At 35.0% G+C, this 24,716-nt stretch overlaps 1 protein-coding gene and 1 non-coding gene across 5 annotated transcripts in view; one reads left to right on the top strand and one right to left on the bottom strand.

Annotated features, from left to right (window-relative positions):
• KIAA2026 (KIAA2026 ortholog) overlaps positions 1-24,716 on the top strand; it is a 105,239-nt gene that overhangs the window by 8,169 nt on the left and 72,354 nt on the right. For 3 of the 4 annotated variants that reach the window (XM_032634953.1, XM_032634955.1, XM_032634957.1), the window contains exon 2: positions 21,652-21,852. The exons of the other annotated variant lie outside the window; for it this stretch is intronic. In XM_032634953.1, the coding sequence (XP_032490844.1) occupies positions 21,652-21,852 (201 nt within the window). The remainder of the gene's footprint in view (positions 1-21,651; positions 21,853-24,716) is intronic. 4 annotated transcript variants of the gene reach the window in all.
• On the bottom strand, positions 15,234-15,305 carry TRNAE-UUC. Its single transcript has one exon. It is a non-coding gene; the product is annotated as a tRNA-Glu (tRNA).

Genomic DNA, 24,716 nt, shown 5'->3' with positions numbered 1-24,716 from the left:
TTATAATACCATTCAAAACTTAAAATCTACAGATTCTGTAAGTGCAGTTTTAAAGGGTTGGAATAGCTAGTGCTAAGAACTCACCCCAAACTTTCATATTTAAAGCTTTTGAGTAGAGCCATCTGAATGTACCTTCAGACAAAAATAACTCTCTGATAGTTTCTTTTATATCTCTTCAAATGTTAGTACATCTGGGGATTTAGACCTTTTCATTTCTGTCTAGGCATCCCTCTAAAAGATAAAAAAAAAAAAAGATGAGAATACAGATTGAGATAAACCAGTTTAAGGTAAAACTATTTACCTCTTGCTATACTTTGTAAGTACTACTTTACTAATATTGCTCTTTTGTGGGAGTTTAAGCCTTCTAAATTAGAATCAGTGAAAAAACATTACCAAGATATAATGCAGAAAGTGTTTGAGTTGCTATTTAGCAGACGAAGTGTTTTGTGGATCTTCTATTTCCAAAAGATAGCCCCCTTTCTCTTTCAGATACATCTCATCTGCTAGATACCATTTCTTCAAATGGTAACATCCCAGTTTATAATAACTACAGTTTGGGTTTGCAAAAGCTTTAAAGGTAAACAGTTTTGTTCCAGTTTTACAATCTATACTAGCCTAGTACATTGACTTTTATGATAATGGTGTGCATTCTCAGCTTTTTGAAGTTGAGATCAGAAAGAAAACCTCTCTTACAAAATGTGCATGCAGGTAGAATACTGGATTTTCCCTGTGGCATTTCATGCTTTATGTCTTTAAACTGCTTTTCAATTTCGATAGTAGATTGCCTATCAAATACAGTAAAGGATACAGTAAAGGATATATTGCTAAATATACAATTCCTGGTGAATTCAGGGTCTATTCTCATGTTTGTTCTAAAAATAAGAACAAATCCATTTCATTTTGTGCTGAGAAGAGAAATCATCTCAAAAACTTATTACATAGAAACGTTTTCCCTTAGAAATAGTTATAGATTGTTTCCATGTTAGCCCACAAGCCCAATTTTTAACATACGAATTACTAAAATTGGAAGATAAAAATATTAGAATATAAACAGTAAACAAAATTGAAAACATTTTTTTCTTTTTAATTTTTAATTTATTTTTTTTTGGCTGCATTGGGTCTTCGTTGCTGTGCGCAGACTTTCTGGTAGGGGTGAGTGGGGGCTACCCTTTGTTGTGGGGCATGCGGGCTTCAGTAGTTGTGGCACACGGGCTCAGTAGTTGTGGCTTGTGGGCTCTAGAGCACAGGCTCAGTAGTTGGGGTGCACGGGCTTAGTTTCTCTGCGGCATGTGGGATCTTCCTGGGCCAGGGCTTGAACCCGTGTCCCCTGCATTGGCAGGCAGATTCTTAACCACTGTGCCACCGGGAAGCCCCTGAAAACATTTTATATCTCTCTTGAATACTTGTGCTTGAGGAAAAGCAGGTTTAAATTTGGCTCTCTTCTCACAGATAAACTAGTTTCCTGGTTCCCTCCTTTCTTCTGTTGTTGCTGCCTTATCTGCAAGGCTTTCCCTCTGTCTTAACCTTCTTTGTTTTCTTTCATAGCATTTATTTCAACCTCACATACAATATGATTTATATATCTTTTTCTTCTCTTTAACTAGAATATAAAATCTATGAGGGCAGGGACTTTTTCTGCTTGGTTTGTTGCTGTTTGACTTCTATAAATGTTGATTTAGAATTAAGTGGTTATAAGGTCTTCAGGTCATTTTCAAAAGTGTTTGGGGCTTGTCTCTCAAAAGGTGTTTCCCAGATCACCAGTGTAAGAATTGTGTTAAAGGCAGATTCCTTGATCCCAGAATAGCATATTTAAATCTGTTAACTCAGAATCTCAGGGTGGGGATTAGGAAGCTACACTTTTAATAAACTCCATAAATGATTTTTATGTACAATAAAGTTCTAGGAGTGATACTTCAGGATATAGTAACACTGTTTCATGATTGATTTCCCATCAGAATTAAAATTTTTTCTCTCATTGGAGTATTTTTTTATCACTGCTTTTATACTTGTCAACATTTATTAGCTTTGTATTTTGGGTTATAGAATGAAGGGAAGGTAGGAGAGAATTAAGAAGCAGATTCATATATTCTTGTCTTCATGTGGAATACAGCTTAGAAGTAAGTGGTGACAAGTGAGGGATAGTGTTGGGGGAGGGGTGAGGAGGCATGCTACTAAAGAATGGAAAGACCTTGGAAGTCATGTGTTTGTCATAGACTATTACACAGAGCAATCTCTATTTTAATTTAGAATTATGTTAAAGTATTCTATGAGAAATCCCTGTTACATAGGGCTAATGTGTTAAATAGTACCAAAATTTTAAAAAGCCTTAAGTTAAAGACCTAAGACTATTCCCGTCGCTTTTATTCATTTAAACCTATTTGTATGATCTTATATCATATATCAGCTGTGGATAATAATGCTATTCTTTGTGTTTCTCATTTGATTTGGGGGAGCAATGAAAGGAGATCCAAGGTTAGCTCTCATAGCATTGCTCTGCACTATATCAGGCAGAGTAATGTACTAATTGACCTCATAGTCTTTTGGTTGATTTTTAAATTGTGTTTCTCTTTTATAGTTCAGTATGAGTTCAAGCCTTTATAAAGTTTAAAGTTTTTAATTAGAGTTCTAAAACATCCCCTACTCCATACAGTATGCCAAAGTGTGTGTGGGAGTATGCGCAGGTGCCTACATTTTAGTTCTTCTAGGGAGAGGGTACAGAACTTTATTAGGTCAGCAGAGGAGCACAGAGCCAAAAAAAGCTTAAGAACCATAGTTTTAAACCACAGAATTAACAAACATCCAATAAATTATGATGATGTTTGGTTAGAGAAAATTCCAGTTAATTGAAGGAAAAATTAGGCCTTTAACAGAAATAACAGAATTTGAATAGTACCTGAAGATAAATATTCTTATGTTATGCCTGTGTTTATTCTATGAGGTGTTCAAAGAGACTTTATTAAGTAATAGTTTTGCTCTGCATTAAATTAAGAGGAAAAATGTCCTGGAAATAGCTCCCTTGGTATTCTAGAACTCTGAAAGAATTAATATATGGCTTACTGTACTGAAGATGTCTTAACTTTGTGAGTAAAGTGAGTTTAATTCTGGTTTTGCCAGTGACACTTGTGTTGAACTAGACATTGGCTTTCTCTAGAATTTCATTTACAGTCATTGGCTGTTAACTTCATCAAATTCAGAGCAATTTCAAAACATCTGGAGTGCCTTCTTGTCTACTTGTCTGTTTCTTTTTTCTATGTCTAGTGAAATCCTAATTATTTTCTGAGGCTCAGCTTAGATTTTACTTCCTCTATGAAGCCTGATACAGAATTAATTGCTTTTTTCACTGTATTCCGTGATTCTTTGTTTTGCATTTGGTTATAGCACTTAAAAATTTTATGGTAGTGATGTGTCTGTCTATCTGTATTATGATGGTAGTTGTTTGGTAATTCTTGAACTAATGAAATAAATGAGCTAATAAAAATCAAATAAATATTCGGTTATATCAAGTCAGAATTGCTGCTTGTTTTTAAAAGACTCAGCAGTCATCTCCTCAGGAAAACTTTGCACATTTCTTCCCCCCTCTTCTTTTCAGCTTGGTTATATTCTTCTGTTCTTAACCCACTTTTTGTATTCGTATGATTTGTATTGAAGTTTTTGAATACCATGATATTGAAGTTATCTGTTTGCCTCACCAAAGTTTAAGATTTTCTTATGCATTTCTGTGTTTCTAGAAATAAGCTCTTCAAGTGCAGAGAAACTCAGTATGTATTAATTGGGTTGAATTCAGATACCATATCCTCTCAAGGGATGGGTACAGTATTTAAAAGCATAATAGAAGGTAGTGTATGGTTAATGTAGTAAGACAGGTACTGTTCCTTATATTAAACATATATTTACAGTGCTTATTATTTGATAGGCAGTGTAGAGGTATTCGAGATGAAAACGGAAAGACAGGAGTTGATAAACTAAGTTGATGTAGAGGTCATTCCAGGCAACAAGAATAGCATATTCAAAAGTGCAAAGGCAAAAAAGTCACTGTATATAGCTAGGGAATGGTCAGTAGTTTAGTTTGGCTAGAGTGCTAGTTATATATAGAAAAGTAATGACAGCTGTGAGTGGAAGGACCAGCTTATGGAGCCAGATCATAGAGGGCCTAATATGCTGTGCTATTAAAGAATATGATATTCCATTTTAGTGACTTATTAAATTTCAAGCTTTCAAGCTAGAGAGTTACAAGGAACACATAGATGAGATGAATTAGAAGAGAAAACTAACGTCAATTTGATTTTTCCTATCCCTTAATTTTCACCTTTCTTAATTTTAATTTTTTATTTTGCTTCTCTTAGCAGATTATATAGAAATGTATCTGAAAAGATATGTCTTTTTAAAATTAGTCATCCATTTTATACACATCATTGTATACCTGTCAATCCCAATCTCCCAATTCAACACACCCCCACCCCCCGCCACTTTCCCCCCTTGGTGTCAATACGTTTGTTCTCTATTTCTGTGTCTCAATTTCAGCCCTGCAAACCAGTTCATCTGTACCATTTTTCTAGGTTCCACATATATGCGTTAATATATGATATTTGTTCTTTGCTTTCTGACTTACTTCACTCTATATGACAGTCTCTAGGTCCATCCACATCTCTACAAATGACCCAATTTCGTTCCTTTTTATGGCTGAGTAATATTCCATTGTATATATGTACCACATCTTCTTTATCCATTCGTCTGTCGAAGGGCATTTAGGTCTTAGGTCTTAGGTCTTCCATGACCTGGCTATTGTAAATAGTGCTGCAGTGAACACTGGGGTGCATGTGTCTTTTTGAATTTTGGTTTTCTCTGGGTATATGCCCAGTAGTGGGATTGCTGGGGCATATGGTAATTCTATTTCTGGTTTTTAAGGAACCTCCATACTGTTTTCCATAGTGGCTGTATCAACTTACATTCCCACCAACAGTGCAAGAGGGTTCCCTTTTCTCCACACCCTCTCCAGCATTTGTTGTTTGTAGATTTTCTGATGATGCCCATTCTAACTGGTGTGAGGTGATACCTCACTGTAGTTTTGATTTGCATTTCTCTAATAATTAGTGATGTTGAGCAGCCCTTCATGTGCTTCTTGGCCATCTGTATGTCTTCTTTGGAGAACTGTCTATTTAGGTCTTCTGCCCATTTTTGGATTGGTTTGTTTATGTTGTTAATATTGAGCTGCATGAGCTGTTTATATATTTTGGAGATTAATCCTTTGTCCGTTGATTCGTTTGCAAATATTTTCTCCCATTCTGATGGGTGTCTTTTTGTCTTGTTTATGGTTTCCTTTGCTGTGCAAAAACTTTTAAGTTTCATTAGGTCACGTTTATTTTTGTTTTTATTTCCATTACTCTAGGAGGTGGATTAAAAAAGATCTTGCTGTGGTTTATGTCAAAGAGTGTTCTTCCTATGTTTTCCTCTAAGAGTTTTATAGTGTCTGGTCTTACATTTAGGTCTCTAATCCATTTTGAGTTTATTTTTGTGTGTGGTGTTAGGGAGTGTTCTAATTTCATTCTTTTACATGTAGCGGTCCAGTTTTCCCATCACCACTTATTGAAGAGACTGTCTTTTCTCCATTGTATATCCTTGCCTTCTTTGTCATAGATTAGTTGACCATTGGCGTGTGGGTTTATCTCTGGGCTTTCTATCCTGTTCCATTGATCTATATTTCTGTTTTTGTGCCAGTACCATATTGTCTTGATTACTATAGCTTTGTAGTATAGTCTGAAGTCAGGGAGTCTGATTCCTCCAGCTCCGCTTTTTTCCCTCAAGACTGCTTTGGCTATTCGGGGTCTTTTGTGTCTCCATACAAATTTTAAGATTTTTTGTTCTAGTTCTGTGAAAAATGCCATTGGTAATTTGATAGGGATTACCATGAATCTGTAGATTGCTTTGGGTAGTAGAGTCATTTTCACAATATTGATTCTTCCAATCCAAGAACATGGTATATCTCTCCATCTGTTGGTATCATCTTTAATTTCTTTCATCAGTGTCTTATAGTTTTCTGCATACAGGTCTTTTGTCTCCCTAGGTAGGTTTATTCCTAGGTATTTTATTCTTTTTGTTGCAATGGTAAATGGCAGTGTTTCCTTAATTTCTCCTTTATATTTTTCATCATTAGTATATAGGAATGCAAGAGATTTCTGTGCATTAATTTTGTATTCTGCTACTTTACCATATTCATTGATTAGGTCTAGTAGTTTTCTGGTAGCATCTTTAGGATTCTCTATGTATAGTATCATGTCATCCGGAAACAGTGACCGTTTTACTTCTTTTCCAATTTGGATTCCTTTTATTTCTTTGTCTTCTCTGATCGCCGTGGCTAGGACTTCCAAAACCATGTTGAATGATAGTGGTGAGAGTGGACATCCTTGTCTTGTTCCTGATCTTAGAGGAAATGCTTTCAGTTTTTCAACACTGAGAATGATGTTTGCTGTGGGTTTGTCGTATATGACCTTTATTATGTTGAGGTTGGTTCCCTCTATGCCCACTTTCTGTAGAGTTTTTATCATAAATGGGTGTTGAATTTTGCCAAAAGCTTTCTCTGCATCTATTGAGATGATCATATGGGTTTTCTTCTTAAATTTGTTAATATGGTGTATCACATTGATTTGCGTATATTGAAGAATCCTCGCATCCCTGGGATAAATCCCACTTGATCATGGTGTATGATCCTTTTAATGTGTTGCTGGATTCTGTTTGCTAGTATTTTGTTGAGGATTTTTGCATCTATATTCATCAGTGATATTGGTCTGTAATTTTCTTTTTTTGTAGTACCTTTGTCTGGTTTTGGTATAAGGGTGATGGTAGCCTCATAGAATGAGTTTGGGAGTGTTCCTTCCTCTGCAATTTTTGGAAGAGTTTGAGAAAGATGGTTGTTAGCTCTTGTCTAAATGTTTGGTAGAATTCACCTGTGAAGCCATCTGGTCCTGGACTTCTGTTTTTTGGAAGATTTTTTAATCACAGTTTCAATTTCATTACTTGTGATTGGTCTGTTCATATTTTCTATTTCTTCCTGGTTCAGTCTTGGAAGGTTATACCTTTCTAAGAATTTGTCCATTTCTTCCAGGTTGTCCATTTTATTGGCATAGAGTTGCTTATAGTAGTCTCTTAGGATGCTTTGTATTTGCAGTGTCTTTGTAACTTCTCCTTTTTCATTTCTAATCTTATTCACTTGAGTCTTCTCCCTGTTTTTCTTGATGAGTCTGGCTAATGGTTTATCAATTTTGTTTATCTTCTCAAAGAACCAGCTATTAGTTTTATTGATCTTGAAAAGCTAGGAAGAAGAGACAGACAGTATTTTCTTTTGCCAAATAATTTAGATAATACACTAGATTTAAATATGTAAATAAATAATTTAAGTTGGACTTAGTTTTGTTTCTTTAATTGGATAATTTCAGTCTTCTTACAGTTCTCAGAGGAAAAAAATTACGTTAAATACAGAATTTTACCAATTTAAGGTACTATATCTTCCAAGTTATTTTCTACAACTTTGTTTACCAGTAACCAAAAAAATGAATAGGACAAATATAATTAATAAATTGCAAATACATATTGATAATATCAGCTGGTTGTGCTTAATTTGACAGCTTGGTTTTTATAGACCCAAACCTGTATTTTTTTTTTTTATAAATTTATTTATTTATTTATTGGCTGAGTTGGGTCTTCGTTTCTGTGCGAGGGCTTTCTCTAGTTGCGGTGAGCGGGGGCCACTCTTCATCACAGTGCGCGGGCCTCTCACCGTCGTGGCCTCTCTTGTTGTGGAGCACAGGCTCCAGATGCGCAGGCTCAGTAGTTGTGGCACGCAGGCTCAGTAGTTGTGGCTCACGGGCCCAGTTGCTCCGCAGCATGTGGGATCTTCCCAGACCAGGGCTCGAACCCGTGTCCCCTGCATTGGCAGGCAGATTCTCAACCACTGCGCCACCAGGGAAGCCCCCAAACCTGTATTTTTAACAGATAGATACTTATAAGAACATCATCTTAAAATAAATATCATAACATGCTAAATAAAAGATGGTAGAAACATTTTAATATATTAAATATGACATTATTTCATGGTGATCCACAGAACCATTTATATCCTCCAGTTTATCTGAATCCCTGATTATGATACAATTGCCAGTACATTAGTAAGTTCCTCTACTTACTAATTCCATGGTAGGGAATTTGGTTGGTAGTGAAATTGAAATCAAGTCTTTTTTTTAAGTTTTATGGCAAGTGTGTAAATGATAAGATAACTGAGATCTATTTTAATTTTTTATTAGCAGTTTAAGTCCTTTTTTACTAAGAGTTAACATTTATTCATTTCTTTCTATATGCTAAATACTCTGCTAAGCATTCTATTCAGTACATGCTCTTTGAAGAAGATTTAAAAAAAATAGGAATATGTCAAAAAATAAAAATCACCTCTCCCATCAGATATCACTTGTTAGCCTTCTTTATCTCATCTGTATACATATGTATCATTTACTTTCATATACACACACAAATTCAATACAAAATTCGGATTTTCCACTTATAGTTTATATATTTTGCCACATATTCTGCTTATCACTTACTAGATTTGATTTTACTTGTTACTTGATTGTTGTGTGTGAATATTGTTACGTGGAAAACTATACACGAACGGGATAGCAACGGTAGGACCCTGTAATGATGGTTTTGTTTTTTTTTTTTTGTTTGACCCTGTAGTTTTTTCTTGTAAGAAATTTATTTTTTGCCATGTGGATTAGCTATCTGGTGCTTTGTTTGGCTACCAACAACAAAAAAAATGACAAGACTTTTTACAAAAAATTTGCCTAACTCATTAAGAAATAGGTTGAAGCCATCAGTCATGGCATGATGAATTTGTGAGATTTATAGTAAGAATATACCTTAAAACTATTTAAAAATGTTTCCAGTCACACACATTAGTTCCTAATGTTTTCGTTACTTTATAACTATCCTTTTCAACAGTACTTATGATTAAGCTGCCAATTTAGAGCAGGGAGTAGAGATAGCCTGTTTTGGCTGCCTTATTAAATGCTATCGTATGTTACTCTGTTTGAAAGGCTTTATCTGTATTAACTTATTTAATCCCCACAACTCTTGAAGTAATTAATGATTTACATAACCTGTTTTACAAATGAAGAAATGAGACACAGAAAAATTAATTTGCCCAAACAAATTAGTGGCAGAAGCTGGATTTGAATCCAGACTGTTTGGCTCCAGAGCCCAGGTGCTTAATCACAGTGCTTGCTGCTTATGAGCAAGAGTTGAAGGGATTGAGAGAAAGGAGCCTTCTACCTGAAAGAGAGACTGGGGAGAATAGGATCATTAAAGATTTCAAGGTGGAGGGAACATTTAGATACTTGTGGTCGTGGGATTGACAGTATGTATTTGCAGTATAAATTATTGAAAATAAGTATGCATATAAAGTATAACAACTGTGAAAATCTGAAGGAAATAGTGTAACTTAATGTACGTGGACTTTGCTTAGCAATCCAGCGATTAGTATTTGTCTTATTGGTAGTTTATTAATTTACAAAATAATGTGTACACATCTTAGTGGCAAAAAGTTAAACAATACAAGAAGTATTACAATAAAAATGTCTCCTCTACATTTTTCTGGTCCCCTAGTAAAATAGGCTACGACTGTCACTAGTTTCTTGTATTCAACTGGGTGTCTCAGTTTTTTGTTTTGGGGGGTTCTTTTCTGTTTGTGTGAAGCTTTATTTTTTAATTGAGGTGTAAGTTGGTTTACAATACTAGTTTCAGGTGTACAACATACTGATAAAAAATTTTTATAGATTATATTTCATTTAAATCTATTATAAAATATTGGCTATATTTCCTGTGTTGTACAGTATATCCTTGTAGCTTATTTATTGTATACATAGTAGTTTGTACCTGTTAATCCCCTGTCCCCACTGGTAAACATTAGTTTGTTTTCTATGTCTGTGAGTCTGTTTTTGTTTTGTTATATTCATTCATTTATTTTTTAGATTTCACATATAAGTGATATCATACAGTAATTGTCTTTCCCTGTGTGACTTATTTCACTAAGCATAATACTCTCCAGGTCCCATCTTTGTTGTTGCAGATGATGAAATTTCATTCTTTTTTATGGCTAAGTATTCTGTTGTGTATATATATGTACACCATATCTTTTTTATCCACCCATCTGTTGATGGACACTTAGGTTGCTTCCATATTTTGGTGATTATAAATAATGCTGCTGTGAACATTGGGATGCATGTATCTTTCCAAATTAGTGTTTTCAGTTTCTTTGGATCTATACCTAGGAGTGAAATTGCTGGATCATATGGTAGTTCTATTTTTAGTTTTTTGAGGAACTCCATACTGTATTCCATACTTGCACCAATTTACATTCCCACCAATGATGTACAAGGGTTCCCTTTGCTCCACATCCTCACCAGCATTTGTTATTTGTGGCCTTTTTGATAATAGCCATTCTGACATGTAAGATGATATCTCACTGTGATTTTGATTTCCATTTCTCTGATGATTAGCAACATTGAGCATCTTTTCATGTGCCTGTTGGCCATCTGTATGTATTATTTAGAAAAATGTGTATTCAGGTCTTCTGCCCGTTTTTTAATTGGGTTGTTTTTTTGATATTGAGTTGTATGAGCAGTTTACATATTTTAGATATTAACCCCTTATCAGTCATAATATTTATAAATATTTCCTCCCATTTAGTAGGTTGTCTTTTCACTTTATTGGTGGTTTCCTTTGCTGTGCAAAAGCTATTAAGTTTAGTTAGGTCCCTTTTTTTATGTTTTGCATTTGTTTCCTTTGCTTTAGGAAAGGAAATATTGGAAAGGAACTATTGCTATAGGAAAGGAAATATTAAAAATATTGCTATGAATTATGTCAAAGAGTGTTCTGCCCCTGTTTTCTTCTGGTAGTTTTATGGTTTTCCACCTTACATTTAGTTCTTTTATTATTTATTATTTGGCTGCGTTGGGTCTTAGTTGCAGCATGTGGAATCTTTGTTGCCATGTGCAGGATCTTCGTTGTGCCACGTGGGATCTTTAGTTGCAGCATGCGGGATCTTTTTTTTTTTTAGTAGTGGCATGTGGGATCTTTAGTTGCAGCAAGTGAACCCTTAGTTGCGGCATGTGGGATTTAGTTCCCTGACCAGGGATCGAACCCAGGCCCCCTGCTTTGAGAGAGCAGAGTCTTAGCCACTGGAACACTAGGGAGGTCCTACATTTAGTTCTTTAATACATTTTGAGTTTATTTTTGTATATTGTATAAGAAAATATTCTAATTTCATTATTTTACAGGTAAGCTGTCCATTTCCTTCCAGGACCACTTATTGAAGAGACTGTCTTTTCCCCGTTACATATTCTTACCTCATTTGTCGTAGATTAATTAACCATAAGTGTGTGGGTTTATTTCTGGGCTCTCTATTCTGTTCCATTGATCTATGTGTCTGTTTTTGTGCTAGTACCATACTGTTTTGATTACTGTAGCTTTGTAATATAGTCTGAAGTCAGGGAGCCTGATACCTCCAGCTCTGTTCTTCTCTCTCAAGATTGCTTTGGCTTTCCAGTGTCTTTGCGTTTCCATACAATTTGTCAAATTATTTGTTCTAGTTCTGTGAAAAATGCCGTTGGTATTTTGATAGGGATTGCATTGAATCTGTAGATTGCTTTGGGTAGTATGGTCATTTTAGCAATATTAATTCTTCCAGTCCCCGAACATGAAATATCTTTCCATCTTTTTGTGTCATTTTCAGTTTTTTTCATTAGTGTCTTATCGTTTTCCAAGTACAGGTCTTTTACCTCCTTAGATTTTTTCCTAGGTGTTTTATTCTTTTTGATGTGATGCAAAATGGGATTGTTTATTTCTCTTTCCAATAGTTCATTGTTAGTGTATAGAAACTCAACAGATTTCTGTATATTAATTTTGTATTCTGCATCTTTACTTAATTCATTGATGAACTTTAGTAGTTTTTGTTGGTGTCTTTGGGATTTTCTGTGTATAGTATCATGTCATCTGCCACCAGTGACAGTTTTACTTATTTCTTTCCAATTTGGATTCCTTTTATTTCTTTTTATTTTTTGGTTACTGTGACAAGGACTTCCAATACTATGTTGAATAAAAGTTAGCCAATTCAAATTTTAACATGTTCAAAACTGAACTTTAGGTTTGTTCTTTTGTTTTCCTTTTCTAAGCCTGTTCTTACCTTCTGAGCAAATGACCCACTGTCTGGGAAGTTGCTGTGGCCCAAAAACATGATTTTTTAATTGATTCTTCCTTTTCACTCATTTCTCTTGTTAAGCATATCAACCATTTCTGAGCTTTCTTCCTCTAAAGTATATTTTAAATTTTGCCCATTTCTTTTCACTGTCACCACTTAAGTACAAACTATTATCATCTCTTGCCTGAAATACTGCTCTAGTTTCCTGACTTGTTTTTCCTGCTTCTGCTTTTTCCTCCTTGAGTCCATTTTCTACCTGGCAGCCATGGTGAACTTTAAAAAAAATGTACATTGAGAAGTCAGAACCCTGCATCAAGCACTTCATTGGCACTTAGGCTATAGTAAGGAGTTTGGCTTACTGTTCTTTATATACCTACCAAGCCATTTCTCACCTCAGGACCTTTATACTTCCTTTTTGTTTTATCTAGAACACTCTTATTCCCAGGGTTTTCTTTGGGTTTCTGTTTGCTTATTTTTGTTTGTTTGTTTTGGTCATGGATGGCTCCTCCTCTCATTTTCCTCAGAGAAATTATTCTTCACAGAATTTACAGTATATTATAGTTAAGACTTATGTGTATGTGTATGTATTTCTTTACTCTTTTTTGGTGTGTCTTCTTACTAGCGTGTAAGCTCAGCAAGGAGGAATCTTGCCTGTAAGTGTTGATGCCAACACCTGTCTCAGTATCTATGTGTATTTAATATTGAATAAAGGAATAAATGAATGAATGAACAAATACATGGATCTGTCTGGAATTTGTTTTGGTCAAGGGGTGAGGTTGAAATCCAGCTTTATTTTTCTCTCACATCCAGCTACTTGTCACAGCATCACTTTTTTCCATTGCTTTGGTATACCATTTTTGTAATATATTAAAGTCCTGGTGTATTTGGATCTACTTTTTAACTGTCTCCACTACTGTTGGTATGTCTAACTATTCAACTTCTTGTATTAAATTTATTACTGTGACTTTAAAATCCACTTTAATATCTGGTAGGATGAGTCCTCTGTCAAATGATTTTTTCTGAATTTTCCAGAAATGAAATTTTCATGTTTTTGTTTTTACATAAGGTACTTTTAATACTTTTTAATAGTATAAAATAGTATTGTGGACTCAGCATTTGCACCACCCATGTTTTGGTCACTTGGCATAAGAAATATTTGGGAGATGGAGAGATCAGCCAAGATGGCAGAGTAGAAAGACCCTAAGCTCACCTCCTGTCATGAGCACACCAAAATCAAACTATTCGCAGAACAACCATCAGTGAAAAAGACTGGAACCTACCAGAAAAGATCTTCTACTGCTAAAGACATAAAGAAGGAACCACAATGAGATGGAGTTGAATGATTATTGTCAAAGATAGAGACGTCTCCACGGAGGGAGAGATCTGACTTGGATTTTGAAGAAAGGAAGGGAGCTCACCAGATGATGAGGGGAAGAAAGAACAGAGAGACTGATGCAGAGGTGCAATACCAAGCAGCACATCTGGATAAGGAAATCATCTCCATCATTTCAGCATGGCTGGAAAATGCAAGAGAGCAGAAAGTACCTGGAAGACAAAGACCACTGTCTTCTGAATCCCCAGTACCCAAAGCAGAGCCTGGCACCCAGAGGTGCTCAGTAAAAGTTTGTGGAGTGAGTGAGTGATGGAATGACAGCAACAGGACCAGATAGAGGGTCCTGTAACCCATGCTGGACCTTGCAAAACCCAGAGCGCAAGGTGATAATTTAATCAGAAGAAAGATATAATTCAGAAATGAATTCTTAAAATATTTGTTTTTAGTTATGTGACCCAGTGGAGGTGTTAGCTAACCCTGTGGTGGTAATAATGTTGCAAAATATATGTGTATCAAATCAACACATTGTACACATTAAACTTACACAGTGGTTTATGTCAATTATATCTCAATAAAGGAGGGGAAAATAAAATATTCATTTTTAAATTAAAAACGTGAGAGAACAGCAGGAATTACTAGTTTGTGTGGAATAAGAATGACATTCTTTCCATTCTTGAAATGCACAATAAAGAAAGAGGTTGGTAGCATTGCTTATTTTCTGTGAACACCATAATGTACACTTGCCACATCCTCCTAATTTCAGTTAAGTCTTCAGCTCTTGTTAGGTGCCTACATCTGTTTTTTATGACCTCTTATTTCAAGTAGGTAGAGGCAAGACTCGCCCCAGCTTTCCCATCTTTCCTCTTTGTGTCTGTGTCACATCTGAAAGTATCTTGAATTTACAGTGTTCTACTTTAAATCCTCATCAGTACTTGGCAGATATTTAGAGGAGTTAGCCAAGAAAAGGAAGCCAAGCTATCTACCTGCCCACTTTGCAGACTTGTCACAGCTTTAGTATCTTCTAGGGAACATGAACATAACCAGACTATATGAAAGATAAGGACCTAGGGAGCCCTCTGTTCTGCCTGTACTGAAAACTCATGACTGCTTCTATATGGTAAGGATTAGCTGTAGTGGTAGTAAAATGTTCAACAGAACAGCCCTAACTTACTAAAAATGCTTATCAGAGTTGTTGAGGTTGGTAAGGCACTTCTCAAGTATCCTTCCTATGTAAATAAAAACTTTACATTTACCTTTGTCCCTTCCTTAAATTAGAAAGGCAAAATCAAGAAATGGAAATTTATTCTAAGCAGAATGTTTGGTTTTCAAAAAATTAGTTATGGTGGTCTTTGGTTGTTATTTAGAGAAATTATGTCACTTATTTGGTGCCTCTTCAGGTATGAACAAAGACTTTGAAAGATTTTTTAACTGAAAGATTTTTTAACTTACAAGGTTCTTTGTAATTATTCCCTTATTAGTTTTCCATACTAATGAATGCCTTCTTGCTTAATCCTTGGTTTTTACTTAGTACTTTTTCCATCTATCTGGAGAACTAAATAGTTTAGATCACTTGATACTTAAAACTTTTCTCCTTTGGTTGTTATTGTGATGTTTCTCCTTTTTTTTTTTGGCCATGCCATGTGGCTTGTGGGATCTTAGTTCCCCGGCCAGGGATCGAACCTGGGCCACTGCAGTGAAAGCGCTGAGTCCTAACCACTGGACCATCAGGGAATTCCCTTATAGTGCTGTTTTTTAACTTAAACTGTTGTCTTTTGAGTCTTCCTCTTCTTTTGCTACGTTTTTCTTTATAATTATGGATAATCCCTAAAGTTATGCCTTTAGGTCATATCTCCCTATATTTATTCCTCTGTGGAGAGACTCTTTTTTATGACTTTCTAAGACTCTCAAATCGATATCTTGAGCCTTTCCTTTCGTTTTAGCTTCATATTTCTGTCCATAGAACTTTCCCAGCTGGTTGTGCAAGTGTTATATCAAAATGTTAGAAACTAAGTGTATTTCTAACCCAGGTCTCCTTCCCAATTTTCATATTTTTCTTTTCAACTTTAACATTTTTTTCAGTGGTGTCACCATTGTTTCAACCCAAATATATGCGAACTGTCAACATGTTCACTGCTGAATCCCTGTTGCTCAGTAAATATTTTGAATGAATGAATTTGAATAATATGAATGAATATTTTTCTTCTTAATTAGTATTTCTTTTCCACTCTTTCCTACCTATCTAAAACTGTTCTTTCTGCAAAGTCCAGTTTAAGGTCTGGATAAAAGAGTAATCAGATGGTATACAGAGGTTGAGTGAATAAGAAATGAAAAATATCACTTGAATTTCATAACTAGGAGGTCATTTGGGAAGAGGGATTTCAATAGAGTAGGTACAGGCAAATGACAGTTTGAGGTGTGAATGAAAGGTGAAATGGACCAAGATTTAGATGTGGCTCTTCTCAAGGGGAATGGTTTGTTTTTAATAAAAACTTGGACATGTTTATATGCTAAAGGCAACTAACAGGTAGAGGCTGAAGATCCAGGGGATAGTTAATGAAGTAAAAATTCTGAAAACCTACTGCAGGATTAGTTTTTGATAAGAGACACTTTTTTCACTGCAACTCAAAGTGCAGATACATTTTGTTTAGCTTCGGATAATTTTGTTTTTTGAGAATCAGGAAGTTAATCGAGCTCTTTCTTTAAAACTACCATTTTCTCTGTGAAATAAGTAATAAGCAAAGTCAACTGCTATATGATGATGGATAGTGAGGTGAAGTTTTTGAATAATGATGGCATTTGAAGTTGCTGTTATGGAGAACCGAAGAGGGAGTTAACTTCTTTCAAAGAAGTAATCTTAGGCGAGTCCAGTTTAGGTTACAGTTAGACAATAAACTACCAGGTGGTGATTTTTTTTCTCCTACAGTGCTTAGTAGTGGAGATATAGGCGTGAAGGAAATTTTAGCTGAGATGCAAGAGAGAGATAGGGTGCCTGAGACAGAAAGATAAATTGGTCAAGGAAGATGAGATAGAAGAGGTTAGTCATATATGATGGTTCCCAACTTAGTTATCTATATGAATAGCTGAAAGAGGCTGAATTATGTGAGAGCAAATAAAGGAACCAAACAAGGGACTGGAGGTCTGGATGAAGATGAGTTTAAAATGCAAGGGGAATAAGAGTAACAATTGGGAGAATAGAAAGTAAAGAAGATCAAGTAGGAAATAAGTTTAACAATCTGTGATAAATGCTTTTTTTTTTTCCTTTGTTGTGGATGAAGACTTCTTTGTTCCAGAACTGTTAGGGGTATCATATATAAGCTGGAGATGAGAGGAGTGGTCGCCAAACTTTTATGATTTGGCTTCTCAAGCAGAAAAGGTTTTGAATATGTACCCCTATTGTATGCATATTTATTTATAAATCATATATAGGTTCTTCTATACTATTATGCTTTATATATTATAAAACGTATCACAATACATTAAACTAGATCCTGGAAATGAGAGATTAAGCATATTTAAAAATTTTTTAAATAATATTAATGTTATGAAAAGTTACTTTTGGTGAGGGCGTTTTTATATACTTCATTAGTTTTGAAAATCTTGGTTTAATAATTGGCTGTAGAGTTATCTAAAAGGCTTGTTTTAAGTTGAGTTTATTTTGGTACTTGGTTTTAAAGACTGTTGTAGTTCAGAGCTCATAAAGATACACAAATCCAGATGGAAAAAGTGCATGACAGGCTGGGCTGACTACATAATGATGCTTATCTATCAAACATGCAAAAGTTTTTGTTGAAATCCACCAAAAAAAGTTCTGCCTTTCCTAATTTCAGTTAGTTGCTCTTGAAAACGAATACTAAGTTCCTGTTGTGCTGGATAATCTTCATTTGCACCTTCAAATCTATTCTCCACCCTTGTGCTCTATGCTCTGTGCCCCAGGAAGCTGATCTCTAAGGACTGTTATAACTGGTCTGCCTTGTTTTCTGGCTTCTGATTGGGTTCAGTCAGTTGGAGGCACTGACAGAGAGGTAGAGATATTTATTCTAACAGCTTCTTCTTTGCTGGGCTTCAGTAACTGCATCATCATCATCGTGTGGCCCTCCTCTACAATGACAGCTTCTTGGTTCTAGTAACTATTCCCTCCCCTTTCCCTATTGAGCCTAGAGTGATAATAATGCTCTCTAGCTAGTCCACGAGTGCTTCACCATCCCTTCCTAGTTTCCCTTAACCTTACCTGCACATTTGTAAATGGTGTCTTCATTAAACATCACCTCCTTTTGAGTATTATCTCTTTCTTGTCAGGACCCTGAGGGCTATATTGCATTTTAATATTTTTTTAAGTAAATGGGTTTAAAAAGTGACTGAAACTCTTCATTTGGAACATTTTAAAGCACATTAGATGATTCTGTTTCCAACTTTTAAGTGGACAGATAAACTTTTTATAGGTGACACTTCTACATTGTTTTGGTAATGTAAAATCATGTAATAGCGGAAACCTTTCCAATCATCTTTTTATAGTAGAGGGTCAGTCCAAATATTAACCTTAAGTAAAACTTAATATTAGTTTACTTCCACCTTAATACTTATTTTAATAATTTTGAACAAAATTGCACCTCTGAATTCTGAAACTTGGAATGCATCAACACCACAGAAAAGACCTTTTCATGCTTTCTTTGTGAGGGGAAAAAAAAAAGAAAAAGGGTAGCTATAAAACTCAATGAATCAACCATAATTATTGCTTAGCTTTTGCTTATAGTTAGCAATCTGTTATTTTCAAAGTACTGTCAGACTGATTTCATGGAATAATTTTCCTAATAGGAAGGAAAACTTGAATTTTGGGAAGGGGGAGTTATTTTAGTGTATTATTTGATTGCTGATTATCTGACAATTCTTATTTGGAGGTGAGACTTATTTTCATCTTATTTTATTGCCTTTTATTCTCTGATGTATGAAAACTCAAGTACTAGTTAGTAACAAATGTTTAATCAGTGTTCTTTTACTGTGGACAAAATAGATGAGTAGAATTTTTCAACTTTATGTGTGTAAATTTAAAATGAAAAATAAATGGTTTGGCTTGTATCCTTCCAAATACTATATCTATATACCACAGTTTGAGGCTCTGAAGGTAACAGCCATTAACAAAACAAAGTGCTTATCCTCCTGGAGCTTTCATTCTGGTGAAGATATGGATAATTACCAAATAAATAGATAATTAATGTATGATAAGTAACATGAAGAAAAAGAAACCAGAGTAAAACAATAGAGAATGACAGGGAATCCTTTACAGGATTCTTTAAAACTACCATTTTCTCTGTGAAATCAGGAAGGTCCTCTCAAATATGGTGATATTTGAATACAGATTTGAATGAAGTGATAGTGCCTAGCCATACAAATATCTGGGGGGAAAGTGCCTTACAGGAGAGCGATCAAGTGCAAAGCAGATGTTGGTGTGACTGAGAATAACAAGACTTTTGTGGCCAGAACACAAAAAGCTAAGGTCAGAGTTACAGAAAATAGGGTCTGAAGAGGTAGATGAGGGCCATATCATACTAACTCTTGTAAGCCATCAGAACTTTGCATGGTATTTTAAGTATAACTGGAAGGCTTTGGAAGAGACAGAGCAGGGCAATGACATAATCTGATTGGCTTTTTAAAAGGATTACCTGGGTTGCAGCTTGAAGGATAGACTGGAGGGAGATCAGAGTAGAAGTCAGGAGACGTGTCACAAAGAGATTGAAGTAATCTAGGTGAGAGTTTGAACATGTACACAAGCACACACTACTGGATGCCATATGTATGTTTACATTTACTTGTATATAATTCCTTTTGGGGTAAAAAAATATATTTTACCCCAAAACAACTTCTTTACATTCAGCAGTGTAATGTGGACATCTTTTATAGTGAGTACATACAGATTTACCTGTTGCTTTTAATGGATCATGGTATTGCATGTTGTGATGTACATGACTTTATTTAACCTGTCTCCTATCGAAGGACATTTGTTTCCAGATTGTTCTTTTTGAATGACAAACAATACTTTGTGTGTGTGTGTTATTGCTCACAGTTGTGGATATATGTCTATAGGGTAAATTCCTAGAAGCATGATGGGTCAAAGGATGTGTGCACATTAAATCTTAATGATTATTACCAAATTGACTTCCAAGAAGGCTGTGCCAATTTTACATACCCACTAATGTATGAGAATTCTTTTCCTTAGACCCTTTCATCTTTATGTATTGATACAAGAGAAGCATCATCGTTTTCTTTGTATTTGGATTATGAATGATAAATATCAAAACTTATAAATTCTTATTTCTGATGAGTAATAAAGGATATTAATTCCTCTTTGTTATGAGAAAATACTGTTTAAAAAAGTAGTTTATAACTTCACCATCTCTACTTATAAGACTGAAGTTAAAGGGTAAAATTTAGTTTCTGACTTGTTTACATGACAGTTCATAAGCCATATGACTTATATTTCCCTCAACTCTCCTTATCCCCAGTGCTCTACATACCGTGTAACCTCTGACATGTCATCACATTTCGGTGTAATATTGTCCATTAATGTTCTTTTCCATTAGTATCGATGAGGAAATAATTAAAATTACAGAACTAGTTAGTTTGCCAGTGTGAACACTATGCTAAAATGAACCCAGGTATAGCCATTCAGTATCTGTTATTGCCAGTTTATTTTCCTTGGGCCCACATTCCTTACGCCCAGCCAGTTAGCCACTATATAGATGTATGCTGTTGTGCTTAAAAGATCACAGCCTGAAACAGTATGGATAGATTAGCTCAAGTTCTTTAGCATTACTAGAAAACCAGTTTAAAAGTTTATGCCCTGCCTAAAGCTGAATTAGTTAAAATGTTATCTCATAATAAAGAAAACACATAATAGTGCCACAGTTCAGTAGAACCTTGCAGTCATACTATTCGTGGGACCTAGATGGCCTGAGAGTAAGATTGTTATAAAGTTACTCCTAGAGTAATAAACCATTGTAAATATAGTCCAAGATGGGCAGGAGTTTGATTATATTTCATGCCATAAAGGTTTATGTTTCAGTGAACCTTTAGCTTATTTTATATTACAGAAAGCCTGTGCCTATAGGAAAGCAGGAAAATATGACTACAGGGTCAAATTTTAATTTACATAGATTCTTATCCAGCATATTGAATGCTTACTTTAAGATTGACTTGATTTTACCATTGTAGAAACAACATGTACAAAGCCTTCAGAGGCTCTGGGATGTTTTGCAGAGGTAGAACAGCAGATATTTTCCCTGGTGCTTTTTACGATTAACTCATATAGATTTACAATTAACTCATAAATTCAGGATTCAGTTTTTATTCTAGACTTAAAATTTTATAAGATTAATATTTCTTTCTTCAGTGTAAATAGTTTTAATCCAAATTCATTAAGACAATTTATGAATAATTAAGCAAACTGCTAAGAAAATTTTTCATCCTTTAAGCATTAGACTAGTATCTTAGTGTAATAATAAATATCATAGGGTAGGGAGACATTTATGGTGAGGTTGAAGAGGAAATCAGGATTCCTAGGTTCTTTTTATAGTTTAGTAAGAAGGTTTCTAAATTTACAATTATATATTGTAATGCTTACAACTTAAAATTATATATTGTAGTGCTTCATTTGTTTATAATTACTGCAAAGTGTTTATATATCATAAATTTTCTCTCCCAAAATGTTTTTGTGTGATTGTATATTTTTCCATAGTAATGATATAGTAGTATGAAATATATGAAGAGATGTAAAGATAAGCTACATTTAATTTTGCAAACAATAAAATTTTTTCATTAAAGAGATCTTTAATTCTTAATTTTAGTGCTTCAATTTTATATTTTTTTAATGTAGGGAAGTGACTATCACTCAGACTGACTTTATGACATGAGTAAGGAAAATTAGAAATTATGTAGGGAGGATAAAAATCTGAAACATAGCTAAGCAAGGTTTAACTAAATTTTTATGTAGTTAGCAAAAAGGATTCTTCTTAAGATGCTGGTTAAGGGGGTTTATTGCTTACCCAGAAGATTTGACCTGTGAATTGACTTATTCTTCTCCAAGGCACTTGAGAGAAAAGACAACGATAGCAGTTACATCTAGAGGCTATTATGGATTGGAGGATGAGAAGGGAACTGCATGTACTTCAACAAGGCGCCGGTCAACACCACGAAGTTTGGCAGGCTTGACAAGTGGAGTTTTTGAATCTGTAATGGTTCAAGTTTTGAGACAGGAAGAACAGCTGAGAGCAAAAGAAGAAAAAAGGTAAATGCTAAAAAAAAAAAAAAAAAGTTGAGTTTCATGTTGTTCAAATTTTCAGGAACTACATTTCAAAGAGTAGTTGTATAACTTTTGTGTGCCCGTATCAAATTTCTGGGCCCATTTTAATAGTGTTCCAAAATGCATTCTCAACTACATATGAGTTAGTACTGAAATATCACAATGATATCTGTTTCAAAATACAGTTTTAAAATTTAAACCAAATTACTTTGAAGCTATACAAAAATAATTTGTATGAAAGATTTCAGGGTGCTTTCTAGATTTCTGAAAGTAGTCTTAAATGAATTATAAATTTTAAATGAGAGGAATTTTATGTAGATTCATAGAGCTTTAGAATAGAATCACAGACCTTTAAAGTTTAAAATTAGGAGAAACTCCAGAGACTGTGTAGTTCAAAATGACATATAGGTTCACTTCTGCCAGTCCTCCATTGGTATTAATTTCCTGGATAACTCTGCTTACTCTGGATTCATCAGGAAAGAATGTTGTGCTCAATTAGTGTTACCTTCTAGGGTCTGGGAGCATAGAGATCGATGACACATCTGTAATTTTTTTTTAATAGCAAGAGACTAGGGCCCAGAGAGAGGTAAGTGATTACTGAAAAAAGACTGGTGATTTTTTTTTTTTTTTTTTTTTGCTGTACGCGGGCCTCTCACTGTTGTGGCCTCTCCCGTTGTGGAGCACAGGCTCCAGACGCGCAGGCTCAGCGGCCGTGGCTCACAGGCCTAGCCGCTCCGCGGCATGTGGGATCTTCCCAGACCGGGGCACGAACCCGTGTCCCCTGCATCAGCAGGCGGACTCTCAACCACTGCGCCACCAGGGAAGCCCCAGACTGGTGATTTTTATACTAAATCATATCTCAAACTATGTTAGGAGTGATTGCTGACCTAATAGGGAACTACTAATGCTACTCAAAGGCAATTTACAATATATTGTTGCTCCTCTTATAGTAATAAATTTAGCTTGCTTTGATATTTGTAGGATTAAAATTCAACCTTGAGACTTTCTACCACCATACTTTTTAATAGTAGTGGTTAATTGGGAACTCACTGTGAAATACTTTTTTTTTTTTTTTGAAATACTTTTTTTTTTCTATAGAGCCTCATAGAACTACTTATGCTATAGGAAAGAGGGTTTTATGGAAGGGGATAAGGATTAATCTGACAGTAGTATATAACACATTGGAATAGAGAGGAATTGAAGAAAAGCAAAGCTTGTAGGAAGAAGGCTGTAGTAGTCTAGACGTCCACTACTGGTAACCAGAAATAGGGAGAAGGTCAGATTGTTCTGGGAACAATCAACAGTACTTAGTACCTTCCTTGACATAGGGGGAACAAAGGAAGAGACAAAGAGGAGTCAGGAGGTAGTTGTAATAATAGCAATAAGAAGAAGATTAAAAAGAATGGTTAACATTTATTGAGCAGGACTATTTGCCAGGTTTAGCTCTGAGCACCTTATATGTATGTATTCAGCATTTGTCCGGAGGCACAGAGACATTAAGTAACTTGCCCAAAGCCAGGCAATTTTTGAGTGGTAAATTTAAGATTGGAACCCAGGCAGTTTGGTTATAAAGCTTGTGCTCCTAAGCCGCATGCTATCCCTGTGACTTAAATATGATGGAATCAGCAAAGAAAATAAAACTTTGAGTCCATGGTGTGGAGAAAGATCAGTGAACTGCAGTTTTTAATAAGTTGTTCGAAGTGATGAGGGAAGCATTTAAGCAATTAAGTAGAAATGGCTAGTAAGAAACTAGAGATATGACTGAATCTTTTTCTTTTCTCCAATTTTACGTATATTTATCTGTGTCCTGTGCTTAACATCAAATAAACATAGGTGAATAAGACATGGGAAAAAATCCTTCATTAAATGTCTAGTGACTATGATAATTTACTATGAATTAAACTTTCTCTTTGAGTACAGTGTTAATCTTTTCTTTTTTAATTAGAAATATTTTAAGCATGGAGCAACGAATAAATACAATTGTAATAAAGGCCTAGATACCCACTACCCAGCAATTTTTAAACAAAATAAGCATAGTTTTAATCAAGATTTTCTGTATTTTTCTTCTGTCCTCAGGAGAAACCACTTTCCAGACTTTATCATTCCCATGTATTTTATTATTAAATTTAAAGAATTCTCTTATATATTCTGAATACAAGTCCTTTGCTAGCTATATATATGCGTTGCAGATATTTTCTCCCAGTCTGTGGCCTGCCTTTTCATTTTCAGTGTTTTTTGAGGAAGAGAAAGTTTCATGCTTTTGATGCAATTGTAAATCATTTTGAAATTCAGTTATATTTTGTTGCTAACATACAGAAATATATTTGATTTTTTTAAATTGATTTACAATGTTGTGATAGTTTCAGGTGTATACAGGTCTGTTTCTTAACATTCTTTTTTTTTTTTAACATCTTTATTGGAGTATAATTGGTGACAATGGTGTGTTAGTTTCTGCTTTATAACAAAGTGAATCAGCTATACATATACATATATCTCCATATCTCTTCCCTCTTGTATCTCCCTCCCTCCCACCCTCCCTATCCCACCTCTCTAAGTGGTCACAAGCACCGAGCTGATCTCCCTGTGCTATGCGGCTGCTTCCCACTAGCTATATATTTTACATTTGGTAGTGTATATATGTCCATGCCACTCTTTCACTTTGTCTCAGCTTACCCTTTCCCCTCCCCGTGTCCTCAAGTCCATTCTCTAGTAGGTCTGCGTCTTTATTCCCGTCCTGCCCCTAGGTTCTTCATGACCTTTTTTTTTTTTTTTAGATTCCATATATATGTGTTAGCATATGGTATTTGTTTTTCTCATTCTGACTTACTTCACTCTGTATGACAGACTCT

Source organism: Phocoena sinus, chromosome 6, assembly GCF_008692025.1.
Source record: "Phocoena sinus isolate mPhoSin1 chromosome 6, mPhoSin1.pri, whole genome shotgun sequence".
NCBI classification, from domain to species: Eukaryota; Metazoa; Chordata; class Mammalia; order Artiodactyla; family Phocoenidae; genus Phocoena; species Phocoena sinus.
This window is presented reverse-complemented; position numbering and strand designations above follow the sequence as displayed.